Consider the following 14896-nt stretch of genomic DNA (forward strand, 5'->3'; position numbering starts at 1 on the left):
TGATGAAAAGTTTCTATTAAAACCTTGTCATTGACATCCTCTGCCATGACCCAGGTGTTTTCCGACTCCGGTTCCCCTTCCCACATTACCAAATACTCTACTTGATCTCCCTTCCACCTGGAATCGAGGATCTCCGCTACATGGTAGCTTTGTTCCCTTTCCTCCATTGCTGGTCCCCGAGTGACCCTCCCTTCTCTGTCCCCTTTATACGGTGACAGCAACGACCTGTGGAAAACTGGGTGCAGCTTCATGTGGTTCGGTAACCGGAGTCTGAAAGCCACTGGGTTGACCTGTTGCGTGACTACAAATGGGCCCAGTCTTTTGGGTCTTAACTTCTTACAACCCCCTTTGAAGGGTAACCCTTTGGTTGACAGCCACACCTGGTCCCCCACCCTAATGGTTTCACCTTCTCTTCTGTTTTTGTCTGCCTGCCTCTTATATTCCTCCTTGGCCCTGTCTAAATTGAGTTGGAGCTGGCGATGGATCGCTTCCATTTCTTCTATGAACTGTTCGGCAGCTGGAACGCTCCATCTCTCCCCCTCCCCTCCTGGGAAAGCCCTGGGATGGCACCCGTAATTAGCCAAAAAGGGGCTCATCCCCGTGGACACGTTCTCCGCATTGTTGTAGGCAAATTCCGCCAACGCCAGCTTCTCCACCCAATCATTCTCTCTGTCATTGACATAACACCTCAAATATTGCTGGAGGATGCCATTGGCTCTTTCTGCCTGCCCGTTGGTTTCAGGATGCCGGGCAGTCGAAAAATTGACCTCTACATGCAGTAAGCTCATGAGCTTCCTCCAGAACCTGGAAGTAAATTGTTTCCCTCGGTCTGAAACCACCCTCAAGGGGGCGCCATGCAACCTAAACACATTTTCTACAAACAATTTAGCTGTTTCTTCTGCCGTGACAGCATGTGAGCAGGCTATAAAGTGGGCCATTTTGGTTAACAGGTCTACCACAACCATGATGGCTGTTTTCCCTCTGGACTTTGGCAGATCAGTCATAAAATCTATTGCCACTGCTTCCCATGGTCTTTCAGGTGTAGGTAGCGGTTCTAATAACCCTGCCGGCGCCCGCCTCTCCCCTTTGGCTCGCTGGCATTGGTCACACCCTCTCACATACTCCCGCACATCTTCCCTGACCTTGGGCCACCAAAATTCCCTGGTAACCAGCCACATGGTTTTGTGTTGCCCAAAATGCCCTGCTGTGGGGCTATCGTGCAGCTGTCTTTCTTCGGGTGCTCCCTCCCCCTCCAAATATTCAGGTTTGCGTGAGAGAGCGTCCGCCCTAACGTTCTCTGGGCCTGGCACGTAACAAATCTCAAAGTTAAATTTGGAGAACTCCTGGGCCCATCTCAACTGCCGTTGGTTGAGCACTCGTGCCGTTCTCCAATACTCTAGGTTCTTGTGGTCAGTGCACACTTGCACCTTATGTTGTGCGCCAATTAGCAGGTGCCTCCATCTCCGGAAAGCCTCATGAATAGCAAGAAGTTCTCGGTCATACACCGTGTAATTCCTCTTGGATTTGTTCAGTTTTCGCAAAAAAAAGGCACACGGTCTCCACTCTGACTCCTCCTTCCCTGGCTGCAGAAGAAGCACCGCCCCTATGGCTCTGTCTGATGCGTCTGTTTCGACCCTCATCTTTTTTTGTAAGTCCACATGCAGAAGTTGTTCTTCAGAGGCGAAGGCCCTTTTCAGTTCCTCAAAAGCTCGCTCCGCCTCCTCAGTCCAAACGAATTTCTTCTTACTGCTGAGACAGTCCGTAATGGGCGCCGTCAGGTGGGCAAAGTTTCGGATGAACTTACGATAAAAGTTCCCAAACCCTAGGAACCTCTGCACATCCTTCTTTGTTTTGGGTGTTTTCCATTCCAGCACTGCCTGGACCTTGCCTGGATCCATGGCCAATCCCTTGTCTGACAGGCGGTACCCCAGGAACTCCACCTCCTTGGTATGAAACTGACACTTCTCCAGTTTCACCCACAGCCGGTTGGCCTGCAGCCTGCTCAACACTTCTCTGACGTCTCTCACATGCTGCTCCTCATTCTCAGAATACACCAACACGTCATCTAGGAAGGCCACACAATTCTTGTAAAGCAAAGGCCCCAGTACGTGGTTCATCAAAGCTTGGAAGCACGCCGAGCCTGCTTGTAATCCAAATGGCATAACTAAATATTCAAATGCCCCCAAAGGGGTGAACATGGTGGTTTTCCATTCATCCCCTTTCCTTATACATATCAGGTTGTACGCCCCCCCTTAGGTCCAGCTTTGTAAAAATCTTTCCCTTCCGTACCCTGGTCAAAATGTCGTCAATCCTGGGCATAGGGAAGGCCACTGGTTCTGACACTGCGTTTAACCCCCTGAAGTCACACACAAGTCTCGGCTTGTCCGTGTTTTTTTTATCCACAAAAAACACTGGGCTACCTCCCACCGCTCTGGACTCTCTGATGAAACCTCTCTTCAGGTTCTTGTCAATGAACTCCCTTAGCTCCTGCATTTCTCTGTCTGACATGGCGTACAACTTGCCTACAGGAAGCTGTGCCCCAGGGAGTAAATTGATTTGACAGTCAAAGGGTCTATGCGGGGGTAGTTGGTCCGCTTCCTTCTCGCTGAACACGTCGCTGAGATCTGCGTATTGTCGTGGTACATTCACTTTCTCCATTACTTCCGTCCCTGCTAGGGTGGCTTGGGCCCCTGCGGCACCCTTTTCCCCTTTGCAGTGTTCTAAGCAATGTGCTGAACCAAAGGAAACCACTCTCTGATGCCAGCCCACCAGCGGATCATGTAACGCTAGCCAGCTCATCCCCAAAATAATAGGAGCTCCTCCCAAGGTGGCCACATTAAAAGCTATCAGTTCGGTGTGCCTTGCCACCTTCATTATCATTGGGACTGTCTGCAAGCTGACTTCTCCTCCCAACAACTCCCTGCCATCGATCGTGGTCACCTGCAGGGGGTTGCTTAAAGGGATCGTCTGTATCTGGTGTTCAGTTGCAAACTCCTTGCTTATGAAATTGCAGGAGCTGCCTGAGTCCAACAGCGCCTTTATCTTTAGGGGGTATCCGTTTTGCAGCTCTAGCGACACTTCAATCACTAGGGCAGGTTTAGGAGGTTCTGGCGTGGGCACGTTCACTGCTCTTTGGCCTGGCTGCTGTGCCCCGACGGTGGCAACCAGGCGTTGGCTTTTACTTGCTCCGGTTTTTCCTCCTCTCTACCCTCAACAGCTCCCACCATCCCTTGCCATTCCTTCCTCTGGGGGCAGACTCTGGCAAAGTGACCTGGCTGTTGGCAGAGATAGCATTTCCGGGCGCCTTTTCCCTCCTTCTTTCCCCCTTCACTGGGCTTTGAAACTGCGCGCGCGCGCGCTGTTCCGATTTCCATCGGCTCTGCCGGCGGGAAAGTTGTCTCTGGAATGTCTGGAATGCGGAACTCCTTCCAACGTTCCCCCTTCCCTTCCCGCCTCTCCAAAGCTCTCGCCTCCTGGCGCGCTCCTATGGTCAGCGCAGATTTGCTCAGCTGATCCATAGAATCCGCCCTGGGACCCCGGGCAAGTTCATCTTTCACAACCGAAGCCAGACCTTCTTCAAATAGCATCTGAATGGGTTCCGCCGATAAGTCCCACCCCAATCTGTGAACCAGCATGGTGAATTCAGTCCAGTACTCACGGACAGATCGGCTCCCCTGTTTGCAAGCCATTAGCTGCCTGCGCACCACTCCCTGTTCAATATCGCTGGAAAACATCAGATCCATGGCACGAAAGAACTTCATTGTGTCCTTTAGGACGGTACTATTCGTTGCCATCATGGGTCTCACCCAATCTCTCGCCCCCTTTTCAAGATGCCCAATCACGAAAGCCACTCGCGATTCCTCGTCAGGGAATTCATCAAACTGCACATTGAGGGCATATTGCATCTCTGTTCTAAAGGCATGGTAGTCCTTGGGGTCCCCCCCAAACTTCTGCACCAATCCTGGTACCTTTCTGGGGAACTGGGTGGCTTTTCCCCTTTTGTCTGCATCCTGAGCCCTTCTCTCCTCAAGCCTTGCCGTCTGCAGCGCTAGCTGGATCTCCAACGCCCGGTAGCTTTCCTCCAGGCTTGGCCCTGCTCCAACTCCTGCTTGCCCGGTTCCGGCTGGGTCGCTCATGATGCCTTCTCCTGCACAAACAACTTACAAAGACTGTCGGAATGCTGTGATGGGATGATGAGCTGCTTGTGCGTAAAATAGTAGTCCCTCAGAGTTTGTTCAAGCCCACAAACTTCTGTCTGTGACAGAGCCCCTCAGACATGGCTGCTCTAGTCACTTGCAGATTCCGACAGTGGTTGCTTTCGGAATCGTTTCCAGCATAAAAGCTCCTTAACGGAAACACGTCTTCTGGACTCGCGGCGTGACAGTTTCCGGCGAGGAGTGGGTCTCCCTATGGGAGCTTCAGATACCTCCCCACTGTTCTCGCTGGACGTGTCCCTGAGCCCTCCCTCCTGCTCGCTTTCCCTCAGAGATCCACCTCTCCCTCTGCTGGTTCCTGCTTCAGCTGCTGAGTCTCTCCCAGCCTGCGTGAGCCCTTCCACCAGAGACCCACCTCTCCCCCTGCTGGTTCCTGCCTCAGCTGCTGAGTCTCTCCCAGCCTGCGTGAGCCCTTCCACCACCGGTTCCTCCGATGGCAGTTCCCTGACAACGAGTTTTGCGGCTCCCAGTTTTTTTCCCTCTTCGGAAATGGGTCCAAGTGGCTCTTTTTGTCTTAAAGGTTGCAGACCCCTGCTCTAGGTCAAGCCCACCCCCAGAAACATCATGCATACATTACAGAAAGGAGGGGTTGAGGGAGGAGTTGTGGTGGTAACCTGAGTGTCTTGTCACCTGGCTGGTTTCTCCTTTCCCCCCTCCCCATGAGTCACTTCCAGGAGACAAAGGGAAGTTGGCAGTTTCCTGCCCCCAGAGGGAAGAGCTGATTATTGTCCTTTGTTCCAGTCTGTGCTGAATCCACTCCCATATGCAAGTTCTTTGTGATCTTGATGGTCTTCTGTCTAGGACCATCAGGGTTGGCATAGCAACTGGGCAGGGCTCCTGTGGATGTGCTGGGATGGTGAAGGGATTATGGCTGGCCTGTATCAAACCTTCCCCATTTTGTAGTTCTTCCTTCATGGAGTCAAATAAAAGTGATTGGGTTGGGGGGTTCCTGCTACAGTTCCCCCCTTCGGAGATAAGATTGCAAAGGTAGCTACTTTGCAATCCTTTTCTCCGCACAATTTAAAGTGGTAAATATTAACCTGCTATTCTCTCTCCCAGATGTGTGAGTCCATGTGAACCTGAAAGGGACTTGGATGTCACGGTTCTTAAGGACATTTTCATAGAAATATAACAGTGTAACAGTGCACATAGTTAGACATAGGATATCACGTAAAATTAACTTGTGGTATTTTAGCACCTTGGAAGAAATATTTTCTCAATAGTGGTCTATGCTTTACATTTAGCAGGAAGGTCCACTAATGACTGAAAAATGCAGTTTGCTTTGTCCCCCGCCATTTTTGTGTTCTCAGGTGTCAAGGTGAGCTACTTCTGTGGTCTCACACCGGCATGGTGTCACAGTAGTGGCAATCCCTGGTGAATCCACTTAGGGCTTTCATATTAACCATGTTGCCTGGCACTCACCACAGCTGGCACAGGTTTGGACACATCATGAGAGAAATGTCTTTGCCTTGGCCATTCTATGGGATTTTACAGATCTTGCAGTCATGGGAAGTTGCTCACTTGCACTTTAAGGACCAAAAAGCTAATTGCAGCCTGGATACACCTGCCCAATTCAAACTGAGTCCAATTTGAATTTATCTTGCCCCATGGTTCTCAACTTTTCAAACCAATCTGTTAAAACAAAACCATTCTTAAAGGGCAAATCCGATGTATGGTTGATTTTTCTATGAATTTATAACAGAAGCTTGGTGTATGTAGTGTGTGAGTGTGAGTGTGTGTGAAGTTTGTACAAACTGAATGATTGGGATGGGGGGTTCCTGCTACAGTGGTTAGAGTACAGTGGTACCTCGGGTTAAGTACTTAATTCGTTCTGGAGGTCCGTTCTTAACCTGAAACTGTTCTGAACCTGAAGCACCACTTTAGCTAATGGGGCCTCCCACTGCCACGACGCCACTGGAGCATGATTTCTGTTCTTATCCTGAAGAAAAGTTCTTAACCTTAGGTACTATTTTTGGGTAAGCGGAGTCTGTAACCTGAAGCGTATGTAACCTAAGGAACCACTGTATTGAAGTAGGAGACCAGGGTTCAAATTCACACTGAGCCTTGAAGCTCACTGGGTGACCTTGGGCCACTCACTGCCTCTCAGCCTAATCTACGTCACAGGGTTTTTGTTGGAGAAAAAGGGTGGGGAAATGAATGAATGAACGAATAGAACTACAATTCCCATAATTCCCAGCAAGCATTGGCAATGGGAGTTTGGTTTAATGGCCCCTGAAGGGACCATTAGATCTTTTGTTAAAGGGTGGTATGTAAACCTAATTAATTAATAAATAAATAAGGGCCAACGGTTCCACAGACCTCCTGCTCTACCTGACTGTTTCGATGGACAGATCAGCAGCCGCTTGGAAATTTTGAAGGAGAGGAAAGCACTTCTGGTCTATAAAGCAGAAACAGAAATTGAAAGCACCTGTTTGTCAGTATCACTAGGACTCGGAAATGAATGAGTCCTAGAAGCCTGGGTGTAGCCAAGGGGGGCAGGGTAAATATACATAGCAAATTGAGCTTCTGCCCCCCCCCCAAGACCTGCCCCCCTAACAAAAAACCTGAATACGCTCATGCCTAGAAACATTTTTTCTGGGAGGGCAGCTAAATATTAAATTAATAATAATAACAATAATAATTTTATTCATACACCACCCATCTGGCTGGGTTTTGGGTCTGGAGCACCTTTTCCTACAACAGATTATACACCCTCATACGCTGTTTGATGATCCAGTAAAATCTCTCATATTGTTGCAGAAATAAATGGATACACAATACTACGCGCCCCCAAGAGGGCGTTGCCAAGGTTTGCTTTGTCTCTTTTTTAAAAAGAGAAGATTTATGGGTTGTCGTTTGGTGCTGCAGTCCCCAGTGACGCACCCCTGGGTACAACACCCCTAAAATGAGGCTGCATTTTAATATTTTAATGTTTCAATATTTTAATGTTGTATTTTAATCTTGTTTTTAAGTTGTATTTATTCAGCTTGTTTTTATTATTGCTTGTTAGCCGCCCCGAGCCCGGCCTTGGCTGGGGAAGGCGGGGTATAAATAATTTTAATGAATGGGATTGGAGGGGGGAGCTTCCTGTATTTTGAGAGGGGGTGGCCAGGGTCTTTTTTGTCTCTTTAAAAATAAGAATGTTCTAGGCATTTCCCCTCTTGCTTGGGGGCTTGTGTGATCATCCCGTTTGCAGTCTTAGAAATCCCCCAGGCAGGTTTTGCAACTGGCGCAGGTCCAATTGCAACCCCGTGATTTCTGGATGGCCTCTCTAGCTAGCTTTATTCTTTTTAATTTTTTTTAATTTGTAAAATCAAATAAAAACTAAGGAAGAGAAAAGATTATCACATTACCAAACAGAGAGATTTCTCTGAATCCCTCGACTTCCCACCTTCCCCTCCATGGGTCCTATTGTCTACATTTCCAACTACATATAAATACATAATCCATATTTTCTATCTGTCCGTGATATCCATCATATTAGTTACATTACAGGTGTTATTAAAATCCTGCTAATGTTTTCATCTGCTTACAGTGGCCCCCTAAATAAATTACAAATTTTCCCCATTCTTTCTTGAAATTATTGCCTTGGTTCCTAAGCTTTCCAGTCAGTTTTCCCATTTCGGCATATTATAACAGCTTGATTTGCCATTCCTCTCTGGCCACTCTAGCTTTCTTAAGGAGGTATGCAAAAGAGATTATTTATCAATGTTTTAATGCGCTGTAAACCTCCTTGAGATTTTTTCTTTAAAATATAAAGCGGTATAGAAACAAAATGAATAGGAACGATAATAATGAATGTCATTGCCTCTCCCAAAATGGCGCCCATACATTCCATTGTGGTGACTGTAACATAGGTCACATTTGGAGATTCGCTTATATATCTAAGCTGCATATTTCTGTTTTGTGAAATTGGTAATTTGTGCTCCCTGCCACGGTTTCCAGGATTGCCAAAGGTGCCCCAGGCCAGAAGTCTTGGAGGATGCCTGATTTAGCCTCAAGCACCTAGATCATGAGGCGAAGCAAGCCAAGCCAAGCAGATATGCAATGGAAAAATAAAAAATCTGACACATTCTAGCACTTCTCATCTCTTTAATGCCATCTACACACAGAAGCGCACACAATCCTTTGATTCTTTTAAAAATCAAGAAACGATCTGCGAGTTACTTTTCCGCACATTTATCTTCCCTTTTCTGGAGGGGTGGCCAGTCTAGTGTGTCACCGGAGACAGTTCAAAGCAAGTTTCTGGCCCCATGCAAAAGATGGGCAGAAGGGGCTGCCCAGAGAATTCAGCGTTTGCAAAGGTCTTGAGTAATTCTCCTGTATCAGCATCAAAAAAGAGAATTTGGCGCCCTGCATAGTTAACAGTTGCCCGGAACCTCCTCAGCTTTGGCACAGGAGGCGGCAGAGAGCGGCGGGCAGACCTGCCCTTGCCATCTATCTGCCCCATTCCCCAGATGCCTACACCAGCGTAAAAGCTGTCCAAGCCCTTTCTCCTCACAGACTTCTGGGCAACCCCCACAGCCCAAATGTCGTCAGTTCCTATGGTGACTTCCCAGCAGTGCCTCCCTGCTGTAAACTCCTCACACCCCAGGACAAAGGGACGTCCGCTGAATCTCTCAGGATTGTCCGGCAGCTCTTGATGTGCCTCTCCCCACCTCGCACTTCGACGATCCTCGGACAGGATCAGGTTGGGATGAGCGGTGTCCGGGTCCAGAGTTACACTTGCTATTGGGGTCACAAGGAGAGAAAGGAAGAGAAAAGAAAAGAGGAATCAGCTGGGAGGATAGACATTGTGAGCTTAGATCCACTCCAGGGATCATTGAGGAAGGGGGTTCCTTTCCTGACTGGACTGTGGGCCTCCCCTGGGCTTCGCTGCAAGGGTGGCCCAGCTTTGGCCCTCTGTCCAATTTCAAAAGCTCTTTGAAGCCACCATTCTCCTCCCAATAGCCAACTGGCCAAGGACGAACAAGGTTTCAGCAAAGCATTCGACAAGGTGCCCCATGATATTCTTGTAAAGAAGCTGGTAAAATGCAGTCTTGACTATGCTACCACTCAGTGGATTTGTAACTGGCTGACTGACCGAACCCAAAGGGTGCTCATCAATGGTTCCTCTTCATCCTGGAGAAGAGTGACTAGTGGGTGCCACAGGGTTCTGTCTTGAGCCCGGTCTTATTCAACATCTTTATCAACGACTTGGATGATGGACTCAAGGGCTTCCTGATCAAATTTGCAGATGACACCAAACTGGGAGGGGTGGCTAACACCCCAGAGGACAGGATCACACTTCAAAACGACCTTGACAGATTAGAGAACTGGGCCAAAACAAACAAGATGAATTTTAACAGGGAGAAATGTAAAGTATTGCACTTGGGCAAAAAAAAATGAGAGGCACAAATACAAGATAGGGGGCACCTGGCTTGAGAGCAGTACATGTGAAAAGGATCTAGGAGTCTTGGTTGACCACAATCTTGACATGAGCCAACAGTGTGACGCGGCAGCTAAAAAAGCCAATGCAATTCTGGGCTGCATCAATAGGAGTATAGCATCTAGATCAAGGGAAGTAATAGTGCCACTGTATTCTGCTCTGGTCAGACCTCACCTGGAGTACTGTGTCCAGTTCTGGGCACCACAGTTCAAGAAGGACACTGACAAACTGGAACGTGTCCAGAGGAGGGCAACCAAAATGGTCAAAGGCCTGGAAACGATGCCTTATGAGGAACGGCTAAGGGAGCTGGGCATGTTTAGCCTGGAGAAGAGAAGGTTAAGGGGTGATATGATAGCCATGTTCAAATATATAAAAGGATGTCATATAGAGGAGGGAGAAAGGTTGTTTTCTGCTGCTCCAGAGAAGCGGACACGGAGCAATGGATCCAAACTACAAGAAAGAAGATTCCACCTAAACATTAGGAAGAACTTCCTGACAGTAAGAGCTGTTTGACAGTGGAATTTGCTGCCAAGGAGTGTGGTGGAGTCTCCTACTTTGGAGGTCTTTAAGCAGAGGCTTGGCAACCATATGTCAGGAGTGCTCTGATGGTGTTTCCTGCTTGGCAGGGGGTTGGACTCGATGGCCCTTGTGGTCTATTCCAACTCTATGATTCAATGATTCTAAGGGGAGCAATAAAAAAGTTGGGATCTCAGAAAAGGAGTGACTTTGGACTCTGGTTGTGTCCACTGTGGCCCCACCAGCTATCGGCACATTGGCCCCAACAGCTCCCTCTGATGGATAACTATGATTGGAGGTTCCTCAGCTTACCTTTCTTCAGAGAGAGTCCTGATGTTAGAGTGCCTGTGAAAGGGAAAGCAAGAGAAATTAAGCATCACACTGTCCTGCTGCTAATGAATGTTATAGCACAGAAAAAGAGTCAGCTGATTATAGTCATAATCCCCTCTCTTGTAAATTGAAGATAACTACTATCTGCTTTTGAAAATCTGCCTCTTAAGGTTACTGCCTTAAAGCGTTGGAGACGAAGGCCTGGCTAAACCTGTGTTATGACATAGTGTCACTGAAACCACCAAACTGATCATTTAGGTCTTCAAATCTAGAACATGGACAACTGAAATTAAGTAATTCGGACTCTATAATTGGCTGTACTGTTTTTTGTTTTTGAATGTGGTAAGATGTGGCTTGATTTGTTATTAATATGGATCCCCCCCTCTTTATTAGAAAATGAATAAAAATTATTTACAAAAAATAGAAACCACCAAACTGATCATTATATTACTCACTATATTCTTGCACTCCCCCCCCCCCGCCATTTTAAGTCATACAAAGCTTCAGCCACAGAAGTGTGTGAGTTTTTTCAAGTGTCCCTGCATAAATCTGCATGTGGGTGAGACACTTGCTGAAGAAATAAACATGTTGCCCTCATGCTTAGATGTTGTAGACCAGAGAGGAGGAAGTTGTGGCCTTCACAATGTTGTTGGACTTCGATTATCAGCTGGGCTGATGGGAGTTGGAGACCAAAACAAACGGAAGGCACCAGGCTGAGAGAGGCAGTCTTAGCGAATGGCATTTTGAGCTGTGGCTGCAGGACCTCCTTTCCCCCTCAGTGAAATTTAAATTCTTTCCCTACTGACCCTCAAGTTCAATTTTTCTGGCTCTCCTATTCAATATCTAGCATGAAATTCTTGCAGCCATTACCTTTGAACTGCTCCACAACAGCTTTCAGAAATGGATTTATATCATGGAAGTCATAAACTTTCCACACCAATTCAAGAGGGAAAATCTTGGGAGGCTCAAATGCCTGTCTCCCCTCATGCCTGTGGAGAAATAAAAGGTTTAAGTATGCCAGCTGGCTCTCCACCCAACCTCAAATTCCCAAAGGAACCAATAGGACGAGAGGGGAGAGGATCACAAAGGTCTCAAGAAACTGGCAGGTCAGATTCAAGGTGAAAAATAAGAGGTCAGCTGAAACGTATATTGAAATAAGCAGTGCAGGGAATAAAAGGGTGAACAATGGTTTGTTGCTTTCTTAGATACATCCCTCTTTTGGAAGACGGTTGAGACTACCAGGTGGAAACAGAAAGAAAGGAAAGAGAATCAGAATTAAACGAGAGATAGAAACTGAGAAAAGGAAGTTTGGAAGTGAAAATAGGAACTTTAGAAAAAGTGATTTGTTAAAAGTTGGAGGTCACAAAGACCCATAATGTCCCCTTGGGAACAACGGGTGTTTTTCCTGCAGTCCACATCCTTCATAGAACCGCAAAGCGCAAAGGAAAAAAAGAGGGATCTGCTTACCTCTGCAAAGTGCTTCTAATATCCTGCAGGGGAAAGAAAAAGAAGAGAACTCAGCCTCCACGACTGGCCATCCATCGAAGCCCACGCCCCATGCCCCAGTCCAAGCAGGGTAATGTCATAAAATCAGAGCACAGTCTCTTAAATGAAGCCCTGAGCAGGAACCAAAGAGGACCAGTAAGGTATCAGACCAAGGGTCCATCTATTTTCAGCCCAACTCAGGTAATATAACCACAGAAGGGAAAACTTCTTAAAAGAAGCCCTGAAATGACACACTGCCCCACACCTTAAAAGGCACAAAATAGGGCTCTGTTCATTGCAGGGATCAGGCCAAGGGACCCACCCAGTCCACAAGCAGGCCAGGATTGGAAGGCAACATCGCTAATTTGGGAGCCAGCAGCAGACCCATCATCAGCCAAGAGCAGAAAACATCTGATTCCATCATCGTTAAGTAACAAATTAAGGTGCACATGCTCTGCTTGTCCTCTTAAATGCTCCTGCACCTAACGTAAGAGAACCAGCTACCAGCTCCACAAAACCAAGCAACGTGATTTGTGAATAATGATAGAGGCAGAGACTGGCCTGGTCGTGGCCTTGACCTGGAGAAAAGCTTGGGCTGCTTATGCCACTCTCCTACCTGCAGGAATTCACTGGGGGGCTGCCGAAGCTTCTCCTCCAGCTCCCGGATGATATTTTGAAAAGAGTCAAGTTCTCTGGAGAGCCAGCCCAGCTGCTCATTCGATTTCTTCGCAATCTCATTCTCCACCTCTTCCATCTCCTTCAGCAGCTGGTTTTCCCATTTTTCCAGAAACAAATGTAGTTGCTTAAATTCATCCTTCATCTTCTGCCTACCTGATATTATTTTTCTCTGCAAGAAACATGTGGAAAGAAAAACAGGCTGTTAGGAACATTGCCACTCCTTCTGCAGGATGAAGAGGGTTTGAGGATTACTGCAGGGGAACAGGCTGGGTGCTTCTGAATTTTTAGATTTTCACAGATGATGCGTCAGTTTTCAAGCAAAGGAAAATTTTCCTTCCAGTCAGAACAGGCTTCCCCAAACAAATAGGCATCTAAAAGAGTAGACCTGCCTGATGGGTTCAGTATGTTATTTTAATTCTCTCCCAAGCATTAATTCTTTTTCTTATTTGCTTACTTCCCAGTAAGAGTGACACTTACACCCAAGAATGAACTTTTCTTTCCTGTCGATGTTTTTTTCGCCTGAATTTGTTCCTCCTCCTCCTTCAGAGTCTTCAGGAACCTGCAGAGCTGATCCTGAAAAGAAAAACCAAAGTTCCCTTTTGGGTCCTGGTGAGAGGTTTCTTGGAGATAACCATCATAATCGTCATCGAGACAGAGAGAAAAAGAGGAAAGTGAGAGGACAGTTGAATTATGTTATCGTTTCCCAGTTTTTGAGATTGCAGATCCTGCTTCTGACATCCAGAGTATTGAGCCTACGACAGATGCAACTGATGAGTGTTATGGAGAAATGTTGAGAAAAGACCCAGAAAGCCCCTTCTGCAGAAAATGTCATCCTCTTTCTATCACAGGTTGGATTTCCTTCTTTTTAAATTATCATTCAAACAAATTGCCCACTAATGCAAGTAAAAGCTACCGTACTGCAGGGTGGGTATTGTGGCTGAGAAAGTGTTAAGTCATGTTTGTCCTGGAAAGCATTGTTGATATTCTCACAGGCAGGGAGCGGAAGAGTTTATGCCAACCCTGCAGTCTAGGATTGCTACGAAGTCTTAGTCCCTGCGGGTTATATTTTTTTAGGGGATGCAGTTGTGGGGGTTAGTTGATTGTTGCAGCATTGGGGCCGGTAGGGGTTGGTTAAATCTGTTGGAATACACTGCTTGCACTACAAGCCTAAGACCAAACACCAGTGGCAGACCTACATTAACACAATTGGTTTAAACTCATGACTCTTGAGTTCTTTGCATAGTTTAGGGCTGGCAACAGGAGAAAGGAGGGTGGCTTTATGCCTCTAATGTTTGTTGTTGTTGGGCAGTACTTGTGTATATGTAAATAGAATGATTAACACTGAAATACCACCAAGGGGGGAAATCTTCACCTCTTGATCTGAGCCATCAAAGTATTTTTCCCCTTTATAACAGCAAGCATCTCAGAGAAGCCCAAAACATCAGCCTTCTAGGTTTTATTATTTGCTTCCCTTTTTAAAAGCAATTGTACATTTCTTTCCATCCCAAAGAATTTATGTGCTGTACTGGTATTAATTCTTTCCATTTTTTCAATGCATGCTCTGCTATTAGTATTATCAGATTCTGAAAGGGGAAATTCAGTTTGTACTCATTTGGGCTGCATTTATTTTTCCTAGAAAGGCCACCTTAACATTGTTCAATCTTTCTAGATCAGCTTAATTATTATTTTTTTACACAATAATACCTAATATACACATCCAGTGGAGTCTTATACGGCAAAGCCAGCCTCAGTCCCATAAAAGCCAATATCTATCTTAGGATGTGTAAAATAATTAGATGAGAGGCCTCCTGAGCATGTGCAGAGTCAGTTGACAGCAGACTGCCTCCCTCACACCTAGGATTAGAGGGATAAAGGCTCACTCAGAAGAGACAGTGGTTTATGGACAGCCTTTAACCTTGATTGCTGAATGACTCAGTTTGGTTAGAGCATGGTGCTTATAACATGAAGGTTGCAAGTTCGATCCCCTTATGGGACAACTGCATATTCCTGGATTGCAGGGGGTTGGACTAGATCATCAGGATCTCTTCCAAGTCTACAATACTATGATTTTAATTCCCATCATATATACTAGCCGTTCCTATGAATGGTTCATTCTTACCTTGTAGTCTTGGACGGCTTCTTCCACAGGAACCACCCTGTGGCCGCTGTGCCCTTGGGATGTGTCACACTCCCCACAGAAGGGGGCTTCGTCGTCTCGGCAAAAGAGGTCCAGGGTCTTCTGGTG

At 46.7% G+C, this 14896-nt stretch overlaps 2 protein-coding genes across 4 annotated transcripts in view; one reads left to right on the forward strand and one right to left on the reverse strand.

Moving 5' to 3' along the window:
- The window catches only part of LOC308580846 (E3 ubiquitin-protein ligase TRIM7-like), a 79827-nt gene that overhangs the window by 11939 nt on the left and 52992 nt on the right, over window positions 1–14896 (forward strand). The window contains exon 1 of one of the 3 annotated variants that reach the window (XM_081183073.1): window positions 5877–6190. The exons of the other annotated variants lie outside the window; for them this stretch is intronic. The gene's annotated coding sequence lies outside the window, so the exon portion shown is untranslated. Of the gene's footprint in view, window positions 1–5876; window positions 6191–14896 lie in introns of those variants that run through there. 3 annotated transcript variants of the gene reach the window in all.
- The window catches only part of LOC308579642 (zinc finger protein RFP-like), a gene marked incomplete at both ends in the record, with an annotated part of 42939 nt that continues 36467 nt past the window's right edge, over window positions 8425–14896 (reverse strand). Inside the window, 2 exons of the mRNA XM_081180589.1 lie at window positions 8425–8942; window positions 10471–10503. Of these exons, the coding sequence (XP_081036715.1) occupies window positions 8425–8942; window positions 10471–10503 (551 nt within the window). The remainder of the gene's footprint in view (window positions 8943–10470; window positions 10504–14896) is intronic.

Source organism: Podarcis bocagei (assembly GCF_964188305.1).
Source record: "Podarcis bocagei genome assembly, chromosome: 2".
In the NCBI taxonomy this organism is placed as follows: domain Eukaryota; kingdom Metazoa; phylum Chordata; class Lepidosauria; order Squamata; family Lacertidae; genus Podarcis; species Podarcis bocagei.